Source organism: Cyanistes caeruleus, chromosome 2, assembly GCF_971803275.1.
Source record: "Cyanistes caeruleus chromosome 2, bCyaCae1.hap1.1, whole genome shotgun sequence".
Classification (NCBI taxonomy): Eukaryota; Metazoa; Chordata; class Aves; order Passeriformes; family Paridae; genus Cyanistes; species Cyanistes caeruleus.
The window spans coordinates 78,403,545-78,417,269 of NC_141702.1; the positions used below are offsets into that span (position 1 = coordinate 78,403,545).

General features: G+C 38.6%; 1 protein-coding gene across 3 annotated transcripts in view; it reads left to right on the forward strand.

The window, feature by feature from the left end:
• HEATR5B (HEAT repeat containing 5B) overlaps positions 1 to 13,725 on the forward strand; it is a 56,420-nt gene that overhangs the window by 40,870 nt on the left and 1,825 nt on the right. For all 3 annotated transcript variants that reach the window (XM_086878092.1, XM_086878093.1, XM_023923786.2), the window contains exons 30-35: positions 567 to 694; positions 882 to 1,026; positions 5,495 to 5,764; positions 7,506 to 7,730; positions 9,670 to 9,821; positions 12,798 to 13,011. In XM_086878092.1, coding sequence (XP_086734218.1) covers positions 567 to 694; positions 882 to 1,026; positions 5,495 to 5,764; positions 7,506 to 7,730; positions 9,670 to 9,821; positions 12,798 to 13,011 — 1,134 coding nt within the window. The remainder of the gene's footprint in view (positions 1 to 566; positions 695 to 881; positions 1,027 to 5,494; positions 5,765 to 7,505; positions 7,731 to 9,669; positions 9,822 to 12,797; positions 13,012 to 13,725) is intronic.

Genomic DNA, 13,725 nt, shown 5'->3' on the forward strand with positions numbered 1-13,725 from the left:
CATGGAGTAGCTTTTGCATCAGTTTTTCATCTGGGAGTAGCATTCACATTCATCCCTTTGTTGTTACCTAACAGTTTTAAGAGGTGGATGTAATCTCTTATTCTGAGGAGTGCCAGCAGTTTGCTGAGATGTAGACGTTTAAATCCAGAATTAAGTGCTATGTGTATAAGATGAATATTGTGTGATTTTTGGAGCTTAAGTTAATTTAATTTGTCTTTACATATAAAGGAGTTCAAAAAAATGAAACTCATTTGACAACTGAAGGTTTCACATGACTGAGTTACAGATCTTAGAACAAAGTATGGATTTCTGTTCCGTAATCTTAAATTGCTTGTTGTCTCTGTGTATTATTTATCCTGACAAATTTTGGGCAAGATGTGATGCAGAAGAGGAAGCAAATACATTTTTTCTTCATAGACCCTCTGTTAATTGAAAGGAAAAAGAATTGAGAAAAACAGTTATTTTTCTAAAGTTGTTAAGAACTTGCCATACTTAGAAAAAAAATTTTTAAAAAGCCTTGTTTTTATGATGATATGAACAATCTTTTTAATTATTGCTCTTTTCAGGTGTTAGTATACAGTTTCTGTGTTCCCCGAGACCTGAAGAGCCTGTAGAGCATGTTACATCTTGCTTACAAGCACTTCATACTTTATTGGATTCCCCTTGTGCCAGGATCCATATTGCAGAGGATCAGGTAGTGTATGAGCATGTTGTAATAATCAGCTTTTTCTGTGTCTTGGTCTTTCATCTATGATGATTACAAGAGCTGTAATTATTTTCTTGTGTGAGAAAAGCATTTGTTCGTCATAAGCAAGTGACATAACATTTGGGAATTGTTTAGTCCTAATTAATGTTTTTCTCTGTATTTTGTTTTGCTGCAGCTCCTTGGTGTTGAACTCCTGAGTGTGCTTCACCGACTCCTCCTGACCTGGGACCCTCCTTCAGTCCAGCTACTGGTTACAGGAGTTGTCCAGCAGATAGTAAGAGCAGCTCAAGATTATTTGCAGGAAAAAAGGAACACGCTAAGTAAGATTCTGAAAACACGGCTTGCTTTGCAGAGTAAATAAGCAACAGATTTTCATATTGGGAAAGGAACTCCTTTCCCAATATGAAGAAAGTTGCATTAGAGTATGGTTACACTGAGGAGGAAAATGCTGTGTATTCCACAGATAATTTTGATTGTGTTCATAATTACCTGCTGATTTCTTAACTCTTGTAAGGTGTATTTTTTCTTCCTCTGATCATTCTCATTTCATGTCACGATTTTCATTAATTTTTCTGGAGTAAGAGTGGTGCAAGTCATACCCAGCACACCCCCCTTATTAAAACCTTGCTCAGTTTCCTTAATGTTTCTCTTCTGATTCCCTCCTTAGCACTTCATTTACCTTTTTTCTGAAGTTTAATGGTTTAGGCATCAGTATAGGGTATTGTGATGTGTCCCTGGCACAACTGACATTCATGAGATGAGTGAGCTACTCCTGAAACCAGTATGAAAAGTTGCCTGCCCAGGAGATCTTGCCAGGAAGTGGAGCAGACTTGCACCTGGGTTCTTACTTCACTGACATTCAGGGCACTCAGGGCGTGTCAGCTGCCAGGAGCTCTGGGAACAGGGTGTGCAACAGGAGCAAGGCAGTTGGCATGGAAAGGCATGCTCATGCTGCCCAGAAGTGCTGCTCAAGACTGTACAGGACTGCTGGAGTCAGCATAATGATGGCAGTGACATACAACAACACAGTCTGCTGACTGAGGGACAATCGCCTCTGCTGCATCAGCGGTCTAATGACCAGGTTTGAAATTCAGATGGAAATGCTGATGTGCCTGTGCTCCAGAGCCTTGTATGTGCAGCCAGGGCTGGAACTGACATTGGTCTCACCAGTGAGATCTGAAGGAAGTGCTTGTGAAGGTGAGCATACCCTGTGGTGTCAGTAAAGGTAAATGGAGGAATTAAATCTTCTTCACAGTGGTCCTGCACGTGCAGGAGCTGAAGTCCCATGTTTCTCAGAAGGAGAGACAGCCATAGACTATGTTGGAATATGGCCCTGGAGGATGATGCTTGCATGAAGGTGGTGCCTGCAATACTGTGACTTCCAGCAACAAAAGCCACTATCTCCATATATCCAGTTGGAGAACATGGCAGAGATCTGGCAAGAGAGGAGGAGCCAGCTGTCCTATTTTGGCAGATCAGAACTGGTAACGCTGAAAGAAAGTGAAGGGTAATACCAGCCAGGAGCCACAGGCTGTCTGATCAAGAAGGGGCGGTGAATGAAGCCATGTTAAACAAACCCAAAGAAGAATTTCAGTCAGGCTGTGGGAGCCTCATGAGAGGCTTTTACCATCCAGTCATGTGCTGGAAGGGTGACACTGCTGGAGGCTAACACTCAGAAGTGTACGAAGCATAGACTTTCTCAGTCCAGATGCTGGACAGTCCAAATAAGGGTGTGGCTCAGTTGTTTTGCTCCGCACTTTTACAGAAGAAATGGTTACAGAGGGTAATGGTAGTTCTGGCTGTACCAGCTATATGATAGTAGAGGTCATAATTTCAAGGGAAAGAAAGAAAATGAGTAGCAGAGCAAAAGCTTTGGCCTTACTTGGCTTATGCGGGGGGAGCTTGTAGATGAAATCTTGTGGTAAGCTTTCCTGAAGGGCAAAGGAAAGAGGGTTCATTCATATTTGATGACAAAATAAAGCTCATTCACAGTGATCATGGCAGGAGGCTGATTTGGCTGAGCAGGAACTTCTGACTGAGCTCAAATGTGACATGTAAGTGTATGGATGTTGGAAATGGAAGCAAGCTGCCAAGGAAGACTACTGAAGACTTCATGGGTATGGAGGAGTGGAACTGGGAAAGCACAGTTCAGGTGGAGCTGAGACTGATGATGAGAACATCCAGCGTGACAAGAGCAACTTTATAGATCTGTTGTCAGCAGAGGAAATTTGGACCTGCTGCTGAATGGATTGAGTGATCTAACGACAAAACACACTAGAGGAAAAACTAAGGCACTATTACCTTCTTTGCTTATTCCTCCTGTGTCTAATGAACAAGCCTAGGCTAGAGCAGTGAAGAAAAAAAATAAAAATGCAGGTGACCATCCAGTTAGGGACTGCTCACAAGAAAGCCAGCCTTACCCTGAAACCAGATGGGATGCGTCTGAGGGAGCTGGCTGATGACATGCTGAGTTTGTTGTAGTCATCTTTGAAAAGCTGTGGTGCTCAAGAAAGCTTTCCAGTGAATGGCAAAAATGAGATGCTGTGACTAACTTTGAGTAAGACGCAAGGTGGGGTTTGAGTGAACTTGCCAGTAAACCTGCTGTGCTTGTTGAAAGGTTTTTAGTAAATTTCTTTTGAAACCTCTTCTTAGTAGATGAAGTAGAAGAATGTGATTTGAAATAGCACAGACTTACTGAGGGCAATTAATACCTCATCACCTCTGTGTTGAAATAACTGGCTTTGGAGGTGGAGTGATGGATACTGTTTACTTAGACTTCTGCAAGGCTTTTGACCCAATACTCTATAATATCATTGTCAGGTTGGAGTGATGTGAACTGAAAAGTTGGAGAATAATTTGTTGGACTGCTCTGCTTGAATGGAGTTTAGTGATTCAAGTCTGACTGGCAGCTGGCTGCAACTGGTGCTCTCTAGAGATCAGTGTTGGGCCTAATACTGTTCAGCATACAGGACAGATAGAAGAGAATGTACCCTCAGCAAATTTGTGGATGATACCAAACTGGCCAAGTGGTGGGTGTGCTGGAGGGTGGTGCTGCCTTTTAGGGGAATTTTGAACTGCAGGTCTGAGAACCTGTTGAAGTTCAGCAAAGACAAATGCAAAATCCTGCATTTGGGATGGAATGTGCATTGGTATAGGCTTGTGGGCTGACAGATTGGATAGCAGATTGGCCAGACGAGGAGCTGTGTGTGTGAATCTCTGGTGTGAAACCTATGCAATGCTGATGACTCTGTTACTGGGCTGTGTTAGAAAAGCATGACCAGTGCATTAAGGATACAGTTATGAAGATGCATCTGGAACAGTGTCTAGTTTACTTCGTCTTTCCTCCCCATTCTGAGTAAGATAGATAATGACAAACATGAAGGAAGTTCAGTGGAAGTCCACTAAGCTGCTTAGGGAGGTGAAGTGTTTGACCCATGAGGAGAGGCTGAGAGAGCTGGACTTATTTAGTCTGCAGAAGAGAGGGTTAATATGGGATTGAATAGCAATCCCCAGTCTTAGAGAGGATTTAAAGACAAGGCCAATCCAGAGTCTTCTGAAGGGCATGTGGTGGAAAGACAAGAAGCAATGGACAGAAATTGCAGCAGTGGAAATCCAGATGGGATACAAGGAAAAAATTAATCACTGTTGGACCGGTGAAGCAGTAGAGCAGGTGCCCAGGGATGTGGTATCTCTATGCTTGGAGATACCCAAAACTTGACCAGCAGTCTGAAAGCTACTTTCTGAGGTACTTTTAGTGAGAGAGTCTCCCTGTTTAATCATCCCTTTACCATTTCTTAAAAAATCTCAGATGTACTGTTTCCATCTTTGCTAGGTAAATTAGTTTCCAAGGGGAAAGTTGGCAAATAGTTCATTGGTACCTGGTTAAGTTGGGTAGGCTTTCTGTTACCTGAAAGAAGGAAAGTAAACCCCAGAGAATTGTCTCTTATAAAGGAAAATTTTAATCTGGCACAATGTACTGTTGATAAAAAAACAAACCAACTGATAGCTTTTGCCCATTTTCCACGTAAAAACAGGGAGAAGATTTTGCTGGAACTTGAGGAACCAGCAGAACTGAAAATGCAGGCTCTGTTCCTTCATATGAATTAATGGAATTGTTTACTGTCAGCCCAGTAAGCTGCTTTTTTCAGATTGATGAATGTGATAACAGTAGAAATCATTTAAATTCATAGGAGCTCTATAGGGGTAGTTCAGGCCAGCTTTGACTTACTGAATCTCTGTTGCTGTTTAATGGGAGAAGGAAAGACTGCAGCTGGCCAAGCTGCCATCAAAAGAGAGACTTTTTGAACTGAATACACTCAAATCGTGAACTTAGACATAGAATCCTGCAGTGTTTTTCTGTTCTCTTATTTCATAATCAATTTAAGCTAGAATAAGATTTTGTCAGGGTGGAACATTTAATTAATAGCTATTAAATTTAAAAAAAAAATAAATTGTCCTTCCTGTTTATTTGGCATTGATTGCTGTTAATTTTATAATCAGTTTTAAGAGAAGCAAAATAATTAACCGTAGTTTTATTTTGTGCATTTGTTTTCTAGTTCCAGAATGATTTTTAGTAAGTATTGTTGCAATCACAGTACTTCTAAGGCATTTTAAACCCCTTTAAGTCATTCTAACTAAAACATTTATTCTGACATGAGCCATGTTTGTCCTATCTTACTGCAAAGCAACTTTATCTTCTTGATTTTTAACTTCCTTGTGAACAGTGTGTCATGTAATCTTTGGTATGGGATCCTAACTGTCTCCTCAGACATTTCTTTCCTTTTTCAGATGAAGATGATAATGAGGAAAAAGAAAATCCTCTTGCTTTAGGAGAGGGAGGTGAGAGCGGTGGCCTTGTGCCTGGAAAATCTCTAGTCTTTTCAGCCATGGAATTGCTCATGTTTATCCTAGTACGACACATGCCCCATCTGAGTTCAAAAGTGTCGGATTCTCCAAGTCACGTTGCTGCCAAATCCCACCTCTCTGAGGAAAGTGCTCGTCTTGTGGCTGCCACCGTTAATATTTTGTCTGACCTGCCTTCCCTGTGTTCTCCTGCAGGTAAGGCATTGTAACAGAATATGTGTGTGTGGTAGCACAGAGAGGATATGGTGCTGAAAACAAACTGGAAATATTTGGTATGAATGCTCTAAGGGCCATCTACTAATAAGTGTATTTAGGTGATTGACTGCATAAAAGTGCAGGCTTTTCTAGTGAGCAACATAAAGGAAATTTGATTTTAAGTTTGCATGTGTGCTGCAGATTTACTGAGGAAATTAGCTTTGTACCAATCTGATTTTATTGTTGTTTTTTTTTTCCTTTTTTTTAATGCTTTTGAAACCTTCTGGGCAATTTTAATCATATTGTTAAAGCATACAGACATTTTGGAGATAATTAAATTCCTGAAAAGTTCATGAAAAGCAGCAACTCTATGAAAAGACAATCCTACTGAGGGAAAAACAGCACAATTCATCTGTGGTACACTTGGGCTTGCAGCCGTTGGCTGTCAGTCATTCCCAATGTGATTATAAACTAAATGGAGCTTTCTTCTGCCCAGGAAGACTGTCACAAAGGATGTGTGTGAGCTGGGATAATTGCACTGAGTGAAGTTCATGGGTAAAGGACACAATTACATGGGAAGCTGTGCTCTTTGACTTTTGCTTTTTGGAGAGCAAATTGCTTAACTGTTGTCTCAAGAATCTTTAGGAAGTTTCACCCAGTCATATAGATAAGACATTTTAAAGTTGGTCTCCTAATGAGGTGCACTGCAAATTACATACTTGGACAAAGTTATGCACAAATGGCAATATGGCCTGTCTTGAAACAGAAATTTGTGAATTTGTGTCTTGCACTTCTTTAAGGAACAATAGATTTTGAGTTGGAGTAATGACCTGTTTTTATTTGATTCCTGTTTTTTTAGGGGTTTTTTTGGTTGTTTTTTTTTTTTTTTTTTTTCTGTGAGGGTGATGAGAAAGAGGTTGGGCAAAAAGAGTAACACTATTTCTTTTGTGTTGTCTGGTGTGAGGATGTTACTCCCAGTATTTGGCAAGTGGCCACCGCAAGTAGCTCAGAAACTCCTATTAGTTTAAAGAGCAGCTCCTTCCTGTCATAATCGTTCTACTTCATGTATTTATCCTCACAGCATTCCCAGATGTAGGAAAATGGCAGGATTTGTCTTTCCACAGATGTGGAAAATGAAGCATAGAAGAGATATGGAAAGAAGCTTGACTGTCTGAAAATCTGATCTGATCTGCAGATTGATTTTGCATGCCTAAACCCATCAGCATTCTTATTTTAGCCCTGTAGGGGCTTAAAGTGTACACGTGTTATTGAAACTCCTACAGCCTTTGTGCTAAAGACTTTCCTTTGCTTCTGGGGTTTGTACCCCACACCACCTTGCTTGGAAAGTGCAGTAACTTAGTTTGGATACCTGTTTCCAGACCTCTTATTTTTGCTGTTTATAGGACCCTAGTGATATGTAGATCTGTTTTTAAGGTAGTTAGCAGTCTGGATGATGTACCATGTATCACATGCCATGTAGGACAAAGGTTTAGTAGCTAAATCATCATTCCTGAACTGACAACAGCATTTCAATTGTTGGCTTGTGTTATGATGAGCTTCAGTAGTACTGATGAATGAATTTGGTGGTTAAATGTTGAAGGACACATATTACTTGTTACCTCAGTTGCAGTTTATCTCATCTCCTTTGTCTCCAACCATATGCATCCATGTTGGGAAAAACAAAGAGGTTATCTACCACACTTTAGAAATTCTATTTTATCTTATTTTTTCTTTTTTTTAGGGTGTATGACAATCTTACCCACTATCCTATTTCTGATAACAAGGGTATTGAAAGAAACAGCAGTAAAGTCAGCAGATAATCAGGTCCCACCTCCAGTCACTGCAGCTCTTCAAGGGATAAAAACTATAGTTACTCTGCCAACAGTCAAGACTGATGAAACGCAGAAACAATGGACAGGTCTTATTCGCAGCACTCTTGCATCCATCTTGGAAGACTCTCAGCCTGGTAAGTGCAGTGCAAGAGTTAAAATTAAAGAAAAATATTTTCTCTGTAGTGAAACAGCAACTATAACTTAATGTAAGACCTGAATGAGCAAAACTCCTCAGTTCATTAATAGACAGTGTTGAAGAAAAGCACTTTTTTTTGTCTTTAACAAAGTAGTTACATCTCAGAAGTTCCCACCTCAGATTTGACCTTGTTTGGACTGTTTTCTTTGTCAGTGTTGACCATAAACTCCAGCTAGACGTTTTCCCTTTTGCAATGCATCTGGCAGCCCCTGCTCTCAGGGTTTATGCTGGCACAGGTCATTTAGTCTTAATGACAGTCAGTGTTAAAGTGAATGAGTGGGAAGACAGCCACAGATAATTGTGGCAAGGTTCATACTGGAGTAGGATACTCACAACACTGTTAAAAGCTTTCTTTGGTGAGAAAGAAATCCTGGCCAAAAAAATCCCTGTTAGTCACTAGCACAGTGGTTACTGTCTCTTCAGAGAACTGCAGACCACCTCTTCCAGTTCACATAGGTGCTTTGCCTTGCCCTTCAAAAAGTGAGAAAGATGTACAGTCTTAGCTGCTAGTTAGCAAAAGAGAGACACAAAGATTGGTCATTTGCATAGTGGTAGTCAGTGAGAAAACATCCCATTGCATTGCCAAGGAGCCATTTGTAGAGAGTGAAGAGAGGCTTGAATGGAGTTACTCATGTGAGAGACTGGGAATGAGGAGGTAATTGCAAATGATTCTGAAATGTCCAAAGGGGGAGGATCACTAGGTTTGTGTTAACCAAGCCAAACTTCTAATTTGATTTGTCACATCAGCTCTTGTGTTCCAGCCTTTAGTTACTGTAGAGATTTCACAGGCCCTCTTTCCAGAAACATCACTGGCTGTAGGCCTTTTTTCAGGCTTCAGAAACTTTTCTTGGTTCCTTGCAAGAATGTATGTTTTCATTTACAATCTTCTGTGAAGTGTGATAGATCACACACACAAAAATCTAAGCAAGGTCCACTGCATTCAATTTCAAACCTCATCATTCAATAAATTTTAAATTATGTCAATTTAAAATTATTTAAATTATCTGAGAAAAATTGTCACTTAAAATGCTTAGAGTAGTTTTTTGAAACGAGGTTTCACATTGTGGCTAAGCCAGTTGAGTGACTAGTTCACATCTGTAAAGGGCAGTCTTTCTGTTTTTCTCTTTTGCTGCTTTGTGCCTTTCAGTACACTTTCCTAAGTGCTCTCTTATGCTGTTTTTATGCCTTTCAGGGGAGGGCAGAACCAATGTGGCCAACCAGACCAGCAGAACAGTGCTTTTTATATATATTATAATAGTTTATATATAAATATACATACTTTTGTTCCTACTGTGAATTCATGAATGAGATCTGTGAAGACAGAGCTTATGCAAGGAAAAAAAAAAATGGCAATGGCAAATACAGGCTATTTGAAAAGCAGGAAAGGTTAAAGTAGGACTGTTCCTGTTCGTGGCAGTTGGCTGTCAGATCAACTAGTCTGTTCTGTGAAACATCATGTTAAGTAAAAGTTGTTGCCATGCTGGATATCTATTTCTTACTCTGCTGTATCAGCTGCAGATAATGATTTAAAAAAGTTAAGTAGATCTTTAACAGGGAAAGTATCTAAAAATACCATAATTCCTCTTGTTTCATGAACTTGGTCTGAAAAAGTGTGGGTGATGATGTTTTCCTTGATACTGAAGTTTCAGAAAGATTGACTTACTTTATTAAAACAACTGTTAGAATAGAATTGCTCAGATTTTTGTCAGTCACAGTCAATAATGATACTGTAATAAGTAAATGCATGTCCAGTTGCTAATAATTTCAAGTACATATGTTTCCTCTTTGTGAGTTCATCTATGTTCACTGACTTTTACTAAATAAATGCTGAAGCCTTTTTGGAATAAGCTAACAGTGTGTTTCGTTTTGTTTTTCAGAGTCCTCTAAACCTATTCTTGATGAAGTAAGCATACTTACAGCTATTGCTCTCTTTCTCTGGTCAGCAAGCACTGAAATAATTGGAGTGCAGTCTTTACAAAACGGATGTATGAACAGATTTAGAAGTGCATTGAATTCTTCTGATCCTTGGGTAAGATCATGTTATAGAAATGTGAATGATATCCAGCCAGTAAAAACTTACTGTGATATATTTAACACATTTCCTGAATGTTTTGTGATGCCTTTACTTCAGGGATTGATGCTGCTGTCAAGATAACTAGAATTTTCAACAATGCATTATTGAAACTCATGGGCAAAATAACACAAACTTAGTGCTTCCTAGATAAAGTGTTCATGGCCTTGTGCCAGGTTCTTGACTTCAACTTTTTAGAAGGCAAAACCAGTCTTCGGTATATGAAGTTTTATCAGATGAAAAGGTTGGTTAACATGGAGGGGTGACGTTTCTACATTAGTGTTGATCTTTTATAATACAAACTCAACCATTTTTTCTATAGATAAAATTACATCCCACATTTCTAATCAATTTTATATTTGTCTGTGCAAAACCTGCGCTTATTTTGCGTGTTCATACAAAGCTCAGTTTGTGAGCAAAAATATAAATTTGTGGGCTCCATTAGAACATCTACAGATCATGATTCATTTGTCTCATTATTTCACTTCTGCCCTTTGGCTTGCCTTTGTGAAACGCCTTCTGAATTATTTTATAATTGAACAGGAAAGTTAAAAAGTTGTAGATTGACTTGGTTCAAGCAGGCTAATGCACTGTAGGATAGTTAAGCTTTATATGTATCAGTTTGAATGGGTTTTCAAATCTGCAGGTGTGAGCTAAGGAGAAAAATCAATGATGTTTCTACAAGCAAACACTGCAGAAATTCCTGAGAAGAAAAACATGCAAAAAATGTGGATGTGTTTAGGGTCACAGTGAGGCATTTAGAATCCTGTTTAGACTGATAATTCTCCATAGCAGGGCAGGTGTTTTCCAGCATGAACATAAAATTCAGTTGATTCTGAAGCCTGACTCTGGATGGAAAGGTACTTAGAATTTTATTGTGTGAATGGAAATGTCAGTTGTATTAAGCAAAACTTTTATGTCGTACTCTCTCTCAGCTCTGTATAAACACACGAATAGGGAGAGAGAAGTACAGCGTCGCCCACTACCCTGCTGGAAAGCTGCCCGTCAGCTGGAACTTAGCACTATTTTTGTAACACAGAGCAAGTTTGGGCAGGAGCCAAATGGTGTCCACTCTCTTCTCACCGTTGTGCAGAGCATATACTCTGTAATACTTGTGTGTTCATTCTGGCTTTTTAAATGTAAAATACTCCTTGTTGCAGTCAGTAACAAGACACCTGTTTGTAATAAAGGCATGCTTGTCATTGTACTATGTGCATTGAACTGATTAAGGAGAAGACTCTTCCAAAGAAACTACTGATGCCTTAAAAGAAATACAGGAGTATTTTTGAAACTATTACCACATGAAAAGGTCAAATACCATGTATAGTAATAACCAGAAGTCTGGTGAGCTCAATTCCCTTTTGTTCAAACAAGATAACTCAGTTGAGAGACCCAAGTCTTTCAATGCTATTGGGCAAGTTTTACATGAGAGTGTGACTCTGACGCTTTGAAGAAGCTCTGATTTTACCTTTTACCTTTCAGAAGTTTTTGTAGACTTCCATGAATGCACCATAGTCCAAAGTTTTATATTACACACATCAAAGGGATGAAATTTTGCTGTCAGATGCAGTCATAAAACTCTTGAAATATGGCTGCATTTAAGAAAATACTTTTACTCCTTATTTCAGAGGCTAATCTAATTATCTTTAACATCTAATAAGCAATGAAGTTTAAAAAAAGACAGAAAGGGAAGAGAATTATTTGTAACAGTATGGAGAGACAGAGGTAAAATTTGTTGAAAAGGTCAAAGATGATAGTAAGGCATTAAGGAAAAGCATTCTTCTGTGGAGCTCTGTTATAAAGCATAAAAATGATATGAGAAGTGTTATTATTTCAGACATTAAATATTGAATTGTGTAGAAAACCTGCAGTTGTATGCTATTGAACTAGCAGTAATATGAGCTGCATAACTCACATTTTCTTATCAGTAGTTTTTATGAGCTATGATTTTTTATTCAATATTTTTATTTATATATATATGTTTCCAGTAATCTCTGGATCTCTCACAGATCGTTTTGTTCAGTAGTACTTCCTCTAGAACATTTCTGTTCAGCATGTGCTTGATAAATCATGCTGTTTGGACTTGAGTGCAGTTAGAAAACATGTGCAATGTTTTATCCTCATATTTGTTGTGAGGCTTCACCTTTTCAAAAATTCTGGGTTATTTGTGTGGGATTTTGGAGGAAGATCTTTGTATGCCCCAAAAAATGCATTAGTAAATTCATCTGAACAAGATCATCAGTGAGTCATTTTCCCAAACCAGGGCTTTAATAATCTCTGCTTTCCACAGAGAAGGAGGACAAGGAGAGCATTCTGTTATCAGCTCATAGTATGGCTACATATATAGTCCTGGGCTACTACCAGCACAAAATGGAGAATGAGAAGCAAGGATGAACAGGGCTGACACTTTTGGCTACAGCCTTGGCTTGTGTTAGAACAATAAGATCACTTTGTTCCGAGTCATTTTTATGGGCTGTGTTGCCCTTCTGGAATTGGAATAGCATATCACGATTTTGAAGATTAAGCTACTATTAGAGCTGGTAGTTCTGAGACTTAAAGATGTGGTTTACTGTGAACTGGTGTAACTGACTTGTATGACATTAACTGTGCCTTTGTTTTCTCAAATTTTATATTGTTACTGCTATTTAGTACCTGCAGGTTCTTTCTAATTGGTCTTCCTTTTATTGAACACTGGGCTAATACTGCTTTATTAGATGGACTGTGTTGCTGCTTTCCTCTTACTTAGTATATTTCCTTCCCATTTAGTAGGGGTTTTTTGGGGGTTTTTGTGGTTTTTTTTTTTGTTTTGTTGTATTTTTGTTCGTTTTCCTTTTTTTTTTGTTTGTTTTTTTTTAATCAGAGAGAACAGAGTTTATTAGCTTCCCTAGTTAACAAATAACTTTGAGGACAATGTATTTATCTTGATTTGATTAGGTTCAAGCCAAGTGTTACCAGCTTCTGCTTTCTGTGTTCCAACACACCAATCGTGCCCTGTCAACTCCATATATTCATTCATTGGCCCCTATCATGGTTGAGAAGTTGAAAGCTGTGGAAAGGAGCCGCCCGAACAACAATCTGGAGCTTTTGGCAGTCCAGGAAGGAATTAAAGTCCTTGAAACATTGGTTGCACTTGGTGAAGAGCAGAATAGTAAGTATTTAGAGTTTCTAGAGAAATGAGGTATGTTAGAATATAGAACATTAGAAATGTTGCAGCTAGGAACTTGATGGCCATAGTCCATAGTAATGAAATCATTTTGTAATTCCAGTACTGGAACTTTTGTATGTATGAACTTGCATAGCATATAGAGCATGATATGCTGTAGCCTTTGCATTTCTGGCGATTGCAGGAAAAAATCTAAACATGAACTGCAGTAACAAGTGATATTTTATTCTGTTTGGAAATTTGTATTTCCCACTGTTTAAATTTACTTTTTCTCTTTGTTAACTTTAATTATTCTAGTAGACTTCTATCAGGTTGCTTCTACCAGCTCAACAGGTTTTATCTAAAGAGCCCAAGAAATTGAACTATATGGGTCAGAGTATCTTGATTGTAGATGAAGCAAGATTCACTAGATAGAATACATTACTTAGAGTTTTAGTTAGTTATTCTACAAGTGAAACAACGTGCATTCTGAAGACTTACAGTCTTTGACAGTTGACTTCAAATGCTGAAAAAGTTCCTTGTAAAAATATTACTGTTGGTTTTGTGTAGGATTTTTTTTGAGATTTTTTGGTTGGTTTTTTTTCCCCCGAACACACTCTTTTTTGGAGTTTGTCTTTTTTGATAAAATACAAAATTTCTTGAGCCTCATTCTGTTTCTAGAACAGTTGCTTGAAACACATGTGAAAGGAAAATGAGAGA